A 17887-nucleotide genomic window follows, 5' to 3' on the forward strand; every position below is an offset into this window, starting at 1 on the left:
TCGTCCCTTATCAATTATGTGATCTTTCACTTACCTCGAAGTTACTACCATTAGTAACGGTCTATTTCCTTCAGATCTCTCAGTCTTCTAAGTCTTCGGCCCGGGAAACCTTGAAGGTCTGGGTAGGAGGCTTCGCCCGCAACGTTAAGGCCAAGCAGCCTTACGTCTTGTCCAAGGACTGGTGTAACTTGATCTACCCTAACGCTAAAAACTCGGCAGCGGTCCCCAAGGACGTGGCGGACCCCATCATTGCCGATATCAACGCGACCTTGTGCATTCCCGTGGACCAAGATCAGAATAACGACTCTATTGTGGACAACGTCGCCTCCATCAACCTCGACGTGGAACCTATGGCTCTCAACGAGCCAGATCCAGGTAGGGAGGTAGGTGAGACAGGTGGGTCCCGGGCTAAGATTCCTCTCCTTAGTTCGACTTTCTCTACTTCTTCTAATCATTCTTCTTTTCAGGGTTTCCCCGGGAACCCCGGGTCTGATACCAGGCCACATCCAGTTGTCCCTCAGGTCAAAACCCAGCGGAGACCTTTATTGAAGACTCGCAGGCCTTCGAAATCCTCGAAGTCAGGCAAGACTTCCACTTCCGGAGTCCCAAAAGACTCCGCTGTCGCCTCCTCTTCCTCTCATGGTCCAGGAGTGCAGACAGCCCCCATACCTACCCTGACGGCCTTCGACCCAGAGGCCTTCTCTAGTAAGTTGCTGAGCCAAATCGGTTCCATGATGTCTTCCTTTACAGACAGACTGCAGACCCAAGGGGGTCTTATGGAGAGCCTCATGCGGAAATGGTTGCCACAACAGCAACAATACGTCATGCCGGACGCCTCTAAGCTCCCGCCTTTCACAAAGAATAACCCGTGGAGAATGGCTCTGCACTCTCCCTATATGGATGGCATGCTGACTATTGAGGGTTGTGGCACCCGTCCTATTGAGGACTTTGAATTCTTTCCCCCCGGTCTCCAATTCCCCTTCCCCGGCTTCGTCCGGCTGACCGATGAAGCTCTCGTTAGGCTAGATAAGGTCCCTAAGGAGACCGTTATCTACCCAAAAGAGCAGGCCCAGTCTACTTGGGTCCGAGCACTGAATGAGTGGGAGTGTGTAAACACCATGCTTACCCCTCACAAAAGCTCCTACACTATGTTTTTAGTAGATGAGCAAACTCCCACTCCATGCATGACTAAAATGATGGATCTAGCCCATCAAGCCATAAGTGAGGACAAGCCGTTACCGTAACTGCGGGAGACGGACCTAACCTCCCTCCTATTTCCATCAGACCACGAGTGCTGGCATAACGCTCCGGCCACCTTCACGACAGGCAAACTGGCCGCTGACTGTGCTTCAACACAGTTCAGCGAGCGTCTTCCTAGGCTTCCGGACTCTTTGATCCGCCTCGAGTGCGAAGCCCGGACCAGGCTAAGCAGGACCATCAACTCCGGAACAACGGCTGAAATTCTCTCCCTTATATACGAGGAAGAGCCCATCTTCAAGGTCTTGACTAAATCTCTTTTACAGACCGTAATCTCGGATGATTACGACTTCCTAGCAGCCAGACGTCGTTTCCGCAGACATGTTTTGTCTGAGGCCACTATTCGACATGAGCCTAACAAGCTCATTAAAGCCCCGTTCTGGGGTCCGGACCTATTCCCGGAGGATCTGGTGAACAACGTTCTAAGTGAGGCTGCCAGAGTCAACCAGAGCCTCAAGGTTCGGTGGGGTCTGGTTACAAAACGGAAGTTCGTACCAACCGGCGTACAATCTCGGGGCAGGAAGAGGTTACGACCCTACAAATCCTCCCAATATCGTCAACCACTTCAAGTGGTCCAACCGATCTCGGTGGCACAGGGGAGTCAGCCATCCACTTCAAAGGGCCAACCCCAACAACAATACTGTATGTGTTGGTCCCTCAGAGTCAAGTAGCGTCGACTTCGTTCTCTACTTCCCCAGTCTTTAATCCCAGCTATGAATCCCGGGGTACCTCCCAAGGTTACCAACGCGCCAGAGGCTCCGGTGCAAGGGGTAACTTTCACAACAGAGGTGGCGGAAGGACCTTCTCCCGGGGCAGAGGATCACGCGGAGGTCGAGGAGGCAAATCCGCAGCCATTTATTGAGAACCCTCAGGTAGGGGGAAGGCTCTATTCCTTCCGAGGTCGTTGGAAGTTCAGCGATTGGGCCTTCAGCATAATTTCCAGAGGTCTGGGGTGGAGTTGGATAGAAGGGCCCCCTCCACCGACCAGTTTCCATCAACTCCCAACACAGGAGCTAGCCTCATTTGTAAAAGATCTGTTGCAAAAGAACGCAATCAAAGAGGTAAATCACTTTAGATTTCAAGGTCGCTTGTTCAGCGTGCCAAAGAAAGACTCAGACAAACGAAGGGTAATCCTAGACCTGTCCCGTCTGAATTCTTACATTCAATGCGACAGGTTCCGCATGCTAACCGTTTCTCAGGTGCGGACCTTACTTCCCCGTGGGGCCGTCACCACCTCTATAGATCTTACAGATGCCTACTATCACGTTCCGATAGCAGGGCATTTCCGTCCGTTCCTAGGCTTCAAACTAGGCAACCAGGCCTATACATTCAAAGTAATGCCATTCGGGCTGAACATAGCACCCAGAATTTTCACCAAATTGGCAGAAAAAGCAATCCAAGAGTTACGAACCCAAGGAATTCAGATAGTTGCATACCTAGACGACTGGATTATCTGGTCAGACAACGTCGAGAGCTGCCTCACAGCAACAAACAAAGTAATTCAATTCCTTCAACACTTGGGGTTCCAGATCAACTTCAAGAAGTCTCGCCTGGTCCTGGAGACCAAGTTTCAATGGCTGGGACTTCAATTGGATCTACGCTCCCACACACTATGTCTCCCCAAAGCCAAGAGAACGGAAATAGCAAAGAACACGAAAAGTTTTCTCAAGGACAAATTGTCGTCCAGGAGGAACCAAGAGAGAATCTTGGGCTCCTTACAGTTCGCCTCAGTGACAGATATCCTACTGAAGGCCAGATTGAAGGACATAAATCGAGTATGGCGCTCCAGAGCGAACGAAAAATATCGGGACAAAAGAGCTCGACTTCCACCAGTTCTGAGGAAGAGACTTCAGCCATGGACGAAGGTCAAAAACCTGGCAAAGTCAGTTCCCTTACAATATCTGTCTCCAAGACTCGTCATTCACACAGACGCCTCCTTAACAGGCTGGGGGGGATACTCCCAGTACAAGAAAGTTCAAGGACTATTGTCGACGATATTCCAACATCTTCATATCAATATCTTAGAGGCCATGGCGGTCTTACTAACCCTAAGACGACTATCCCCAGCCAAGAAACAGCACATAAGACTGGTTCTAGACAGCGAAGTCATAGTTCGCTGCATAAACAGAGGGGGTTCCAAGTCAGGCAACATCAACCATGTGATGTTAGCGATATTTTCCTTGGCAGCATCAAATCAGTGGCATCTGTCAGCAGTCCATTTAGCGGGAGTGCGGAATGTAGTGGCAGACGCACTTTCGAGGACAACTCTGCTAGAGTCGGACCTTTTCGCAACAGAGTCCAACCACAAGTTTGAGTGTTACGTGGCCCCCAACCTGGACCCTCAGGCTTATGCCTTGGGGGAAGATTTACTTGTCCCCACCTATAAATCTGCTGATGAAGGTGTTGGACAAACTCAGGACTTTCAAAGGCCATGTTGCTCTAGTAGCCCCCAACTGGCCCAAGAGCAATTGGTTTCCCCTGTTGGTGGAATTGGGTCTCCACCCTCGTCAGATACCCAACCCAATTCTGACACAAATAGTACAAACTCACAATGTGTTCGCTTCCTCAAACATTCAGTGCCCTAACTTTATGGACTTCATGAAATTTGCAGCCCAAAAAGGTGCAGATATCGATCCTCAGAATACCCTATTTTTGGAATCTGATAAAAGGGAATCCACCCTTCGCCAATATGATTCAGCTGTGAGGAAGCTTGCAAAAATCTTAAAGGACTCCAAGGTGGAGTTAATGACTATGAATCTGACAGTAACCTTCTTCAGAACTCTATTTGAATCAGGTCTAGCAGCCAATACCATTACTACAATTAAATCTGCCTTGAAAAAGATTTTCCATATTGGTTTTAACATAAACCTGACAGATTCATATTTCTCATCAATCCCAAGAGCTTGCCCCAGATTGAAACCATCAACTCGCCCTAGCTCAGTTTCCTGGTTTTTTGAATGATGTTCTTAAGTTGGCCTCTGACACTCTCAACGAATCTTGTGATTACATACCCTTGCTAAGGAAAATCTTATTCCTCATGAGCTTAGCTTCTGGCGCCAGGATATCAGAACTTGCACCCTTGACTAGAGATCCAGGCCATATTGAATTTCTCCTGTCAGGGGAAGTCCTTCTCTCCCCTGACAAAGTTTTCTTAGCTAAAAATGAGGACCCCCAGAACAGATGGTCCTCCTGGAAGATTGTTCCACTCTCTCAGGACCCATCATTATGTCCAGTAATCACTCTGAAAGCCTACTTAAATTGAACTTCCATTAAGTCCTCAGGGCCCTTATTCATTAGAGAAAATGGAGGTACCATCACCCTGAAAGGGATCAGGCAACAAATTTTATATTTCATTAAACAGGCTAACCCTGATTCATTCCCTCATGTCCATGATATACGAGCTGTAGCTACCTCAGTTAATTACTTCCACCACATGAACTTCGCTGAACTTACTAAATATACAATCTGGAAGTCTCCATCAGTATTTAAACGCCACTATCTAAAACCTCTAGAAGCCCTAAAATTTGCTACAGTGGCAGCAGGAATGTGATTCCTCCTGATCATAATGAGTCTTAATCAACTATGTCTTGCTATCCTCCTTCCTCTTACCTGCCTTACTTATTGTCCCATCCTTAGTTTTGGTTTTGTCTTACCTGGGCTACACCCTTATGGTGTAACCTTTTATCATGTCAGTTAATTACCTTATTCCACGAATTGATTTTTGTTGTTTTACACTCAAGATTGTAATTAATATTTAATATTGCCACTGCTAATGTCCCTGGCTGTCCCTGTCATCCCTCCATTGGGAATATTTTGCAGATTTACTTTTTGCCAATCTTTTCTTGATGTTAAGGAAGTGTTTACTTATTGTTCCAAGTATATCCTTTTCTTGATTAAACCATATACGTTGTTATTTTGAATTTAATTTACTTTCACCTCAGGCGTTGTTACAAGTTTTGGGACCATTTCTCTTGTACAATTTCACTGGGCGGCACAGGAAGGAGCCCAGAAAAGGGATTTTGACGAAGGAAAAATTATTTCTGGGCGAGAGACCTGTGCCGCCCAGTGAACCCTCCCTTGACTTCCCTCCCAGCATGGGCCCCAAACCTTCGGTGCTATAAGGAGTGACGTCACTGGCGTTGGTTGGGTTGGTGGTAGTAGTCTTGAACGGCACCTCGCTGTGGCGGGGGTTTTGAAGAGGAGATATCTAAATGGTGCGAGGCCTCTGGTTGTGAATTATCATGCCCCAGTATTATACCGACACCTTATATAGGTGAGCAAGCTGGGTTCAACCTGGCATTCCTATGCAATTTTTCTCTGGTAATATATAGCAGTTATATACCTTAGAAATGGTGCTAAAGAAGCATTTCACTGGGCGGCACAGGTCTCTCGCCCAGAAATAGATTTTTCCTTCGTCAAAATCCCTTTATTAATTGCTAAGCCACAACCCTAGTTGGAAAAGCAGAATGCTATAAGCCCAGGGGCTCCAACAAGGAAAATGGCCAAGTGAGGAAAGGAAACAAGGAAAAAATCAATATTTTAAGAATAATATTAAAATAAATATTTCCTATATAAACTATACAAACTTTAAACACGAGAAAGAGAAATAAGATAGAATAGTGTGCCCGAGTGTACCCTCAAGTGTTGCCCTAGACAAGATTTTGGGTGCAAGAGAATAGAATACGTGAAATTCTGTAATACAATCTAAGGTAAATCCAAGCAGTACATTCTGAAAATTCTGAATATGATTAAGGCAAGAAATAACCAAGTACACAGTTTGTTAAAGATGTTGAAAGTGACAATACATCTTATGTCAGGTTGGTTGGCTTCGCTGTATCTGACTTTTTCTGTTTTTCCCAATCCAAAATCTGAGTCTTCAATTGAGGGACACTATCAGCAAAATTAGAATGTTGTTAAAAATGAAAGTTAGGACTATAATAAATTTTCCTTTTTACCACATTGGCAGTAAATACTTTACATGCAAAGTGATTATCATGATAATGCAAAAAGGCTTTCGTATCAAGTGAAAGTTAATATTTTTCCAGTATTTCAATACATTTCATGCACAAGGTATAGCATGTATATATATTATGGCGTTGGGCAGATCTTGATTTTTGGTAAGCTACATGCAAACAGATTACGAAAGTAAAATTAAAGATCAAATACCTCTGTCTCACAGACTCTATGATTTGTGTGGCTGTGTCGCTTGGTGTGTGACGGGAATGAGGATTACCAAAGAGGTTCCCTTGGAGTTCAGCAGTAATACTCTTTATCTGGCTTTCACTATACAGAGTGGCTGCAGCATGATCAAGATAGTGCTGATCTGTAAAGTATAAATGATATTTTCATAATAAAATAAATTTTTGAACATACTTACCCGGTAGTTATACATATAGCTTACGTCCCTGACGTCACGGCAGAAATTTCAAAACTCGCGACAATCGCCGATTGGGTAGCCAGGTGTACCACCAGTGCGCCCTCTAGCCAGGTACCTGGAACTATTCCAGTGATTCCTCAGATCTTCCATGCCCATAGGTCTCTAGAGGGGAGGAGGGAGGGAATTAAATTATATATAACTACTGGGTAAGTATGTTAAAAAATTTATATTATTATGAAAATATCATTTTTAAACATCTGACTTACCCGGTAGTTATATATATAGCTGATTGACACCTTTGGTGGAGGGTCAGAGACAGCCAACATTGTTGGAATTTACTTAAGAGTTAATAAACAAGCTTAAAGGTTTGTACCTGATAAGGAAGCTAACTTCAATGAATTCTTTCATTATGTCCGCTTTCCTTACGAGATCCAGAGATCCACCCAGGGGGCTGAAGACCTCTAGGAGCTGTCAAACCGGTGTAAAAACCTCAATGTGACAGGACCTCCTCCAATACCCTTTTTCCAGGTGCTCTCAAGGAACAAACTGACCACCTGACTAAAATCAATGATTGTGGAAGATTGTCGTCCAATCTCCACGAACAACCATAAAAATACAAGAGTTCCAAGAGAAGAAAAGCATATTAGGTTATGGGAATGTAGTAGTAGAACCTTCCCCCACTACTGCACTCGTTGCTACGAATAGTCCCAGGGTGTAGCAGTCCTCATAAAGAGTCTGGACACGTTTCAAATAGGGTGAGGTGAACACAGGTTTACTCCTCCAGAAGGTTGTGTTCATAATGCTTTGTAAAGCACTATTGGGCTTGAAGGCTACGGAAGTTGCCAGAGCTCTAACTTCATGTGTCTTGGCCTTCAAAAGCTTGAGGTCTGCCTCACTACAATGTGAATGAGCCTTTCTTATTAAGAGCATGATTTAGAAGGGTAGTTCATTCTTCGACATATGTAACGAAGGCTTCTTGACCGAGCACCAAAGAGCTTCTGACTTGCCTCGTAAATCTTTCGTTCTTTCCAGGTAGAACTTCAGGGCTCTTACTGGGCACAGGACCTTCTCGAATTCCTCACCAACTCCATCCAAAAGGTTCGGAATCTCAAAAGCCATGGGCCAGGGTTGAGAAGGGCGTTCGTTCTAGCAAGAAAGCCTAGTTGCAAAGAGCAGATAGCTTTGTTATCTCTAAAGCCTATGTTCTTGTTAAAGGTATGAATCTCACTGAACCCTTTAGCTGTCGCCAGACTGACCAAAAAGAGAGTCTTCAAAGTGAGGTTCTTAAACGAAGCTGAGTGCAAGGGCTCAAACCTGTCACTCATTAGGAACTTCAGGACTATATCCAGATTCCAAGCTGGTGATTCCTGGTGCCGTTCCTTAGATGTCTCAAGGAATTGAGAAGATCCTGTAGGTCTTTATTATTAGAAAGGTTCAAGTTCCTATCCCTGAAGAAGGCCGCTAGCATGCTCCTGTATCCCTTGATGGAAGAAGATGAAAACCTACGTTTCCTTCTAAGGTATAACAGGAAGTCAGCAATCTGAGGCACAGAGGTACTGGAAGAGAAAACAGAGTTGACTCTGCATCATTCTCTAAAAACCTTGATAGTAGAAGACCTCCTTGCTCTTGCAATTGCCCTAGCTGCCTCCTTCAAAAAACCTCTAGCTCTTGTGAGTTTTACGATAGTCTGAAGGCAGTTAGACGAAGAGCTTGGAGGTTTTGATGGTATCTTTCCAAGTGGGGTTGTTTGAGTAGATCTACTCTTAATGGAAGGCTTCTCGGGGTGTCCACCATCCACTCAAGTACCTCTGTGAACCACTCTCTTGAGGGCTAAAAGGGGGCCACTAGAGTCAATCTGGTTCCCTCGTGTGACACAAATGTTTTGCTTCACTTTGTGTACAATCTTGAACGGAGGGAATGTATACATGTCCAGGTGAGACCAATCTTAAAGGAAAGCATCTATGTGGACTGCTACGAGATCTGACACTGGGGAGCAGTAAGTCTCCAACCTCTTCGTCTTCGAGGTTGCGAACAGGTCTACACAAGGACGACCCCAAATCCGCCACAGGTTCTAGCAGACCTCTTGATGAAGCGTCCATTCTGTGGACAGAACTTGACCTCTCCTGCTGAGATTGTCTGCCATCACGTTCTTTTCCCCCTGAATAAACCTTGTTACAAGGATTACATTCATCTCTTTTGTCCAGTAAAGAAGAACTCTCACAGTCTCATAAAAAGACCTTGAGTGGGTTCTGCCTTGTTTGGCTATGTAGGCCAACGCTGTAGTGTTGTCGCCGTTGACCTGCACCACTGTTTAGTACTGACCTTTCGAAGCTTTTGAGGGCCAACTGCCAACAGCTCCTTCTGGTTTATGTGAAGGATCTCCTGATCTTTCGATCAGAGACCCGAGATCTCCAACTTGCCCAGCGTTACTCCCCACGCCAAGTCCGAGGCGTCAGAACACAACACAAGGTCTGGGTTCCTCTGTTCCAAGGAAAGACCTTCTTGAAGTTTGACCGGATCGTTCCACCACTGAAGGCAACTTTTACGGATTCCGTAATGGGGATGCATTTTGTCTCCATTTCCTTTCCCTTGTTTCAATGGCGTTTGAGGTGGAACTGAAGAGGGCGAAGATTCAGTCTTCTCAGGGAGACAAACTGCTCCTACGAGAAGAGGGTTCCAGCAGACTCATCCACTCTCTCACAGAACACTTCCGTTTCTCTAGAAAGTAAAGAAGCTTCAACAGGGCTTGCTCCGTCCTAGAGGCAGACGGAAAAGCCCGAAAAACTTGACTCTGAATCTCCATCCTCAAATAAATGATCTCTTGGGATGGTGTCAGTTGAGACTTGTCTCTGTTTATCAGAAGACCCAGTTCTTCTGATAAGCACAACGTCATCTGCAGATCCTCCAGGCAGCGATTGTAGGAATGAGCTCTGAGTAGGACACGCTCCGGACTGCTCCAATAGTTGCAACCTGGAGCCTGAGGCGTCATGACACGACGCTGTTCTACAGAGGCAATCTTCCTCTTCAGAGGTCTGGATGCGAGACGCCCTGGGCGCTGCGTCATCCGATGAGGACAAAAACACTTTCACCTTGCCTTTCACATGGCGAGGGCGAGCGTCCTGTGAAGCGTCAACAGGTACGCTCGAGGGGACGAGTGCTCGGGCGCTAACGCCTCTCGTTTCCTTTTGTAGTTCGACATTCCTTCTCCCAAGGGTTGGGGAGCTTGGAAGAGGTCTATGGCTAGAAGAACGACAGGTCCTAGCACACACACCCTTATTTGAGGGGCGGTGCTTAGGCCGAAACAAAGAACCCAAAACTGGAAATCTTCCTCCTTATACACGAACCTCAGGTATTGCTTGAAGTTCGGATGGATGGGGATGTGGAAGTAAGCATCCTGGAGGTCTAAAGAGACCATCCAGTAGTCCTTTCTCACTGCTACAAGGACTGATTTTGATGTCTCCATGGAGAACTTTGTCTTCTGAACGAAGGCGTTGAGAGCATTTACATCCAGGACTGGTCTCTATTGCCTCCTTCTCCAATAAAAAAGACATTTGATGTTGCATAGCCTGTCTCTTTGACTCCTCTCTGTATCTGACAGAGATCTATCGGGGTTACTATTAAAGGAGGTTTCCCTAGGAAAAAGATTTCGCATCCCTCCTTTAGTAACTGTACGGACCAAAGGTCTGCTCCTCTCCTCTCCCAAGTTGCTAGAAGTTGTTTAGTCTGGCTCCTACAGTTGTCTGTGTGGCTTGAGAAAGAAGTAGGCAGAACATTCCTTGCTGTTTTAGACACCAAATCCTGTGTGGCCTTTTGGGCTAAAGCGGATGAGACCTCTTTGAACAATTCTGGAGTAAAAAGAGAGGAAGAAAAAGGGTGCGTACCTCAATTCTGACTTCTGAATGGGTGTAACCGCAATGGACAGAAAAGAACACATCTGGGCTCTTTTCTTAAGGCCCCCCGCTGAGAAAAGGGCTGCCAACTCATTGGAATCGTCCCTTAAGGCTTTATCCATGCCTGACATAATGGGGCTGAGACTATCAGTGTCCACATCCTTCAAGGCAGAAACCTTCTTCCCCAAGGCTCCCAGAGTCCAGTCAAGGAAATTGAATACTTCGAAAGCTCTAAAGACGCCTTTAAGAGGATGATCAAGCTTCGACATTGACCAGAGTATTTTGGTCCTTCTCATGGCCATCCGACGAGGAGCGTCTACTAGACTCGAAAAGTCTCCCTAGGCAGAGGCAGGAACTCCAAAGCCGAGAACTTCTCCAGTCTCGTACCACACACTAGACCTGGAGGCCAATCTAGCCGGGGGAAAAGAGAAAGCCGTCTTTCCCTGGTCCTTTTTAGACTGCATCCAGTCTCCCAACATCCTCAAAGCTCTCTCTGATGATCGAGACAGAACCATCTTTGTAAAAAGAGACTCCTCCGACACCTTCCCTAGCGTAAATTCTGAAGGTGCTGAACGAGGAGCAACAGGCACAAAATAATCCAGAAACTCTTCCATAAAAACTCTCATGAGTTTCTTTACGTCAACCGAAGGATGAAGGGTTTTAGGAACTTCTCCTTCCGAGAATTCCTTTAACAGTTCAGTAGGGGAAAGATCATAGTCGATCCTTTCCTCCGACAAAGCTCTAACCGAAGTAGAGACGTCTTGGATATCAGGAGTCAACTCCTTAAGGCCCTGACTTCTGGCGTCAAGGGACCCAAGTTCATCACGTCTGGCGTCACGTTGTTCCAACGCTTGACGCTCAGAACTAAGACGCTCGCGATCCTTACAATTGGAACTAAGGCGTCCGTGATCTCGACGCTCGGTTCGACTGGCGTCATCACGACGTCCGAGGCTCTTACACTCGGCGTCACGTCTGGCTGCTTGACGCTCGGCGTCACGTCTGGCTGCTTGACGCTCGGCGTCACGTCTGGCTGCTTGACGCTCGGCGTCACGTCTAACTGCTTGACGTTCGGCGTCATGTGGATTAGTTTCTAGACGCTTAGCAAGAGGATCGTCACTATGCCGCTCGGCGTCACATTGTTCCAACGCTTGACTCTCAGAACAATGACGTTCGCGATCTAGACGCTCGGAACTATGATGTTTGCGATCTAGACGCCCGGAACCATGACGTTCACTCGTCCAACAAGACACACATTAGAAGTTGCACTCAGTGTCAAACATCGTGTCTAACTCTTACAGCAGCGTTAGTAGCTTGCCGTCCAATGCTCTGACACTCGGCGTTACGTGTCATGACTTCCAACTACTCGACGCTTGGCATGATGTAGTCCAACTCCTTAACGCTCGGCGTTCTTTCTGACGCTTAGCGTCATGGCGTTTAGAATCTAAGACGCCAGCCCCGTATGTGAGCTGCGTCATCCGACGACGAAGATAACACTTTTACCTTGCCTTTCCCACGGCGAGGGCGAGCGTTCTGGGAAGCGTCAACAGGAACGCTCGAGGGGACGTCTGCTCGGGCGCTAAAGCCTCTCGTTTCCTTTCGCCGATCGACATTCCTTCTCCCAGGGGTTAGGGAGCTTGGAAGGGGTCTAGGGCTAGGAGAACGACAGGTACGAGCAGAGGCACCCTCCACTGCACTGAATTAGCACTGAAACTTGCACTTTTAAACTCTTTCATATCACACCATAATTTAGACTTGCCCGCTGCGAGAAATTTTACTTTTTCGCCCAGGGCTTGAATGAGAATGCAATAGGCTATACGATTAATAATAGTATTCCCAATATCGAAAAAAAAAATAACGACAAAGTAATTTGTGGGACTTTATCAATCGTCATGAGTATTACATAGCATAAATTTAACTGTACGCTAGTTTTATTTAATCTCTGAAAATAGATCGATGATTATCTAAAGAAAGTATACTAATAGGACAAATATTTTCTTAAAAATAATATATTCCTTTTACATTACAAAAATTACATACTTTTGCTTTGTAAGTTAGTATTTTCTTTTCATTCCTTGCAAGAAAAAGAAATGAATTTTGTAAATCATACTACGTAGTTTACGTCACATGATTTGCGACGTCATAGTGTTGGCGGAATGATTTCCTTCTGCCATCGTGCTTTTAAGAGTAGGTTTACTAGTTTTACAGTAGGGGGAAAAAACTCCTAATCCTACCCCTTTCAAGCTACGAACATAGCGATCATATTCCAACCACTAACTCTCAGTCAAAATAAAACAAAAAACCAAACGAGCGAAAGCCAAAAGCAAATTGTACATCACCAAGATAACTGAAATTATACAGGTTACAGCGAGTGAAAACTCCAACGATGTCGCCGGTGCAGCGGCAGGGAAGATCCGAGGAATCACTGGAATGGTTCCAGGTACCTGGCTAGAGTGCACACTGGTGGTACACCTGGCTACCCAATAGGCGATTGTCGCGAGTTTTGAAATTTCTGCCGTGACGTCAGGGATGTAAGCTATGTATATAACTACCGGGTAAGTCAGATGTTTAAAAAAAAAAAAAAATTTAATAATTTCTGTAAATGAACAACAGATCACCTAGGATTAGAAAAATAAATTGCTAATACAGTAGAAACCCTTTTAACAGGCACCCTAGGGACTTCTGTTGCCAGATAATAAAAAATACTTTTGTATAAGTTCACCCCTATTAAAGGTAAGCTGTCATGATGAATGCAACTTCTTCCTATTATAAACAGCTACAGCAACAGAAACAAAATGACTGGGTTTTGTCTTGATCAACTACCATGTGATTTTGTTTTACATCTTTATTGCCAGACTTTTCACAATTTATTTTCGCACGAAAAGTGTGCCGTTCTGTTTCAGCCCTTTGTGCAGGAAGTACCAGAGACTTAATAAGACTACAGCGAGAAACAGATGTAAAGAATATAGGTTTCCACAAAAGGAGATTTTGTTTGTTGGAAAAGTGATTTTGTATAGATTGATTGAGATTTTATGCATTGTAATGGCTCACAGGTGTGTGGCAGCGGTGTGCTTGAATTCAGGAGGTGATATCTCCCTGTATTTCTTCCCCAAAAATGAATTGTTAGGAAAACAGTGAGCGGCAACGAACACAGGCCGAAGGGACACACACACCTACCTCTCTCTCTCTCTCTCTCTCTCTCTCTCTCTCTCTCTCTCTCTCTCTCTCTCTCTCTCTCTCTCTCTCTCCAAATATGTGCATTTAGAGCTCAACTACAAAGAATGCATCTATAATGCCGGGGGTTGGTGCAGATATGGGGATAATTGCAGGTATACACACAAAAATAAATATGAAGGCGAAAGAGCAAATATAATAGAAAAGTTGAATTTTTTAATGGCAGAATTCCTGGAAATGAAGAAAAGAACATCATATCAGAACAGGAAGGAAGCATGGGAAAATCCATTTTACCAATATTAAATAATGGGGATAAAACACAAAACATAATAGTGATGAATGCACAGGGTTTAGTCACGAGTAACTCTAAAAGGAAAAAATAGATATATTAAATATAAGTGAAACATGGTATTCCCAAGAGACTGGCAGTGATGACCAGATAAAGGGTTTTCAAACATATAGATCAGACAGAACAAATAGGAATCAAGGGGGAACCGCAATATATGGAAGAGACATAAATCAAGGAAAAGTTTGTGAAAAATACAGCAACACAGAATGTGAATTGATTGCGGTAGAATTTGAATATGAAAAACTACTGAATATTGTAGTTTACAGAACCCCAAATACTAAGGAGTTTGACATAATAATAGAAAAAATAGATGATATATGTAGAAACCATAAAGACTGGAATATACTCCTATCCAGAGATTTTAACTTTCTTTTCGTGGATTGGAAAGAACGGATAGAAGAAAGTGGTTGTATATATACACATATAAAAAAGAGAGTAATAGTAGCACAGAAGATAAGAGGCAATTTGAAAAGCTTCAAGATATGCTATTAGAACATAATATGCAACAAATAAACCACATTCCAACAAGAAAGGAAAATGTCCTAGATCTAGTATTTGTGAATGAGGTGAAATAATAGTGTATAACATGGGAATTTCAGACCACAATGTCATAGAATTAATAGTCCATTCCAAAGCAAGTGATCGCAGAGATTATCAAAGCACAAAACGTTAGGAAGGATATGGAAAATATAATTTTTATAGTAAGAATATAAAATGGTCAGAAATAAATGAAGAACTGAACAAAGAATGGAAAAATGTGTTCGTAAGTGATAGTATACAGGTAAATACGGACATACTGTACAAAATACTGGAGAAAAATGTTGAAAAATATGTACCGAAAAAAAACAATAAACAACAGACATGTGTAATTTATACATGATAAAATCCATGACCCAAGGGATCAATGGAGAAGTTGGGAGTGTGGGAATGTCAAGACATAACAGGATACGAAAGTCAAGACCAAGCTAAATCATTGCAATGTAACATTTTGTATGAAGACTAAACACAACACAAGCATCCCGTGAGAAACAGTTGACTTATTTGATCTTTGCACGGAAACAGATGTGTTCCGGTAGTAACCTTGTGTAATCATATTTATGTAAAATACTGAGATAACTAATGAGACGTTATCACCAAACTTTATATTTTTGTCGGTTCTATTTCAATTGTCATACGGAATGGTCATCCGACCAAACCATCCATACTCCTGTGATGGAGCTACTAATAAACTGTTTTAAAGTTAACTTAACTAGACTTATTCAGAAGAAGTAACCTACAAGTCTAACAACTATATATCACATTGAAGAGACATGGGATATAACACTAATGTGTGTTTATAACAGTACCACACCAACAATTGGTGGCAGCGATTCAACTTTACGAACCAGAGATATCAACTTTAAGAACCAGCAATTTAAACTGTAATACTTAGCTGTTACAACAGTAATGAATCTACAATTTCGACGAAGTATCTACGTCCACCGAAGAAATGAACGCATCGAACATCAACTATAAATATTATACAAACTGAGGAACTGGATCTTCAATCAACATCTTAAGAAGACGAAGGAATGGCATTCAACTTTATCAACGTTTACTAAAACATTCAAGAATCGTATCCAGGAAATAACACATTCAACAGTACGACGGGATATCAAATCGAAAACATTCATCCAAACAGCTAAACTCTCACAACCAGAGAGAGAGAGAGGAAATGACGTCATCGCCCTTCGCCCATATATACTGAAGCTAAGTACATTTCTTTATTCATTCAGTTTTAGGCAGTGAAGTGTTTGTTGTCACGAGTCGATCGTCCATTATTGCTGGGGTGAGTTGTTTGCAAATCTTCATTTTTCCTTCATTAAAGGAAACTGTATTCAACTTCGAATTCTCGTCTAAAATTTTTTTTTTCTGTGCTAATTCCGTTTTCTTTAAGAAGTTCTCGGGAAATATCTTTATATTAGTATCATTGTTTTGGGGGATTGTGTTATAATCTGCAACATATCTTTATTGAATAGTGCTTATGCGTTTACGCAGTGGATGTCTGTATTCATATAGAGATATTGATAAGATTACGAGGAATCGTAGAGATAAAAAAAAGTAAAGTAAACATGACACCACCTGTAAATCCCGGACCAAGTATCCCCACCCCCGGACCAAGTAACCCCATCCCCGCTCCCGTACTAACCCTAGTGAGTGCCAGATCGGCTATCCTTCCTTTTCAAGGTCGGGTTAATGGGTTCTTACCTCAGAATGTCGAGTTTTGGATTTCTTCAGTTGACGCTCACTTAAATGCTAAACATATCACAGACCCATTTGTACAATTGCAAGAAGCTAAAAGTTTTATAGACTTTTCTAAAGGGGATGCAAGTGCGTATTTGAGGGGTTTCTTTTCAAGAGGCAGTTACATGGGACAATTTCAAAGTTAGGCTACGTGCGATCTATGGCGGTGAGGAAGCCTTAAAAGTAGTTTTAACATTAAGAAATACACTTAATCAAGCCACTATGACTCGGCTTAATGTTATAGAGAGAGCAGCTCTCATTGCCGATAGGCTTAACGAATATCAGGACAATTTAGGTAATCCCACGTGGGTTACTGGAGATAACATCGCCGTGAAAGATTTCTTACGATTAATGTATTTAACTTGCACGACACTTATGTTGCCAGAAGCTTTAGTGCGGTGTTTTGATCAAAAGTTAACGCCTGAAAGTACAGAATTAGATGTATATAAACAGATAAAGAAACACATGTCTAAGTGTACTGATCTTGATCCCTTGTTTACACAAGTTTTTGCAAAAAAATGAAACTAAGCCACATGTAAACGTAGTTAATAACAATAATCAAGTCGCAGGAATGACATGTTATAATTGCAAACGTCAAGGTCACTTGATTGCAGACTGCAGAACGAGATTCTGTTCGATACATAATAGTTCAACTCACTCATATAGTCGATGCTACTCGCGTAATCAACAACAGAATCCTAGAAACACACAGTCAATTCCCTATGGAAATAAAAAGAAAAATCCTCAGTTCAATAAGAAGAAACAGCCAAACGTCAATGCAGTTCAAAATCAAAAACAAACAAATAGTGCTTCAAATAACTCTGATCCTGGGCCGTCTAGCCAGAAGTCGCAAGGTCAGACTAATTTTCAGAATGTGCAGAGCAAAGCAAATTCCACATAATTAACTCCCATGGGGAAGAGAGTGATGTTGGGTCATTCGTATCAACATCAGTAGTATCAAATAATCCATTTAATGTTTCATCAGATCATTGTGAGGCAATAGATTTTCCTATGAAACACACGGCCGAATCAAATAATCAGTGCAGGCTCCCGTAGATTTGCAACAAATTCACACAATAATAAGCCAAAATGAGTTACGACCAACATTATATGCTGTAAATTTAGAACATCGATCCTTTACATTATTTTTTGACTCTGGTAGTCCACGTATCATGGATTTGAGGACTCATCGCTTGTTATTTTCGAACTTCTCTATAGAGAAGTCCGGAGTAAGGCTCTCGGGTATAGGAAATAATGAATTAAATGTAATAGGCGTAAATCATGTTCAGTACAAGGTCGGTAAGCGCACGTTTGCCGATACCTTTGTTGTTGTACAAAATATTGATACGTATCCAGCTGTAATTATAGGATACTCGTCTATGGGCAATCAAAACATTATCTTAGCCCCTGCCAAACACGGCGTGTATATCAAAGGAAAATTCTATAAGTCTTCTAATACCTTAAAATCAATTTTGGATAAAAAGGAGACGACAAATAAAACAGTGACGTGCATTGAAGAACCAATCACTTGTCTCATTAATAAAGAAATAATATACGCGA

At 43.3% G+C, this 17887-nt stretch overlaps 1 protein-coding gene across 1 annotated transcript in view; it reads right to left on the bottom strand.

The window, feature by feature from the left end:
- mal (maroon-like) overlaps nucleotides 1-17887 on the bottom strand; it is a 594674-nt gene that overhangs the window by 506831 nt on the left and 69956 nt on the right. Inside the window, exon 2 of the mRNA XM_068386135.1 lies at nucleotides 6424-6580. Within this exon, the coding sequence (XP_068242236.1) occupies nucleotides 6424-6580 (157 nt within the window). The remainder of the gene's footprint in view (nucleotides 1-6423; nucleotides 6581-17887) is intronic.

The sequence above is a fragment of the Palaemon carinicauda genome, chromosome 1 (genome assembly GCF_036898095.1).
Source record: "Palaemon carinicauda isolate YSFRI2023 chromosome 1, ASM3689809v2, whole genome shotgun sequence".
In the NCBI taxonomy this organism is placed as follows: Eukaryota; Metazoa; Arthropoda; class Malacostraca; order Decapoda; family Palaemonidae; genus Palaemon; species Palaemon carinicauda.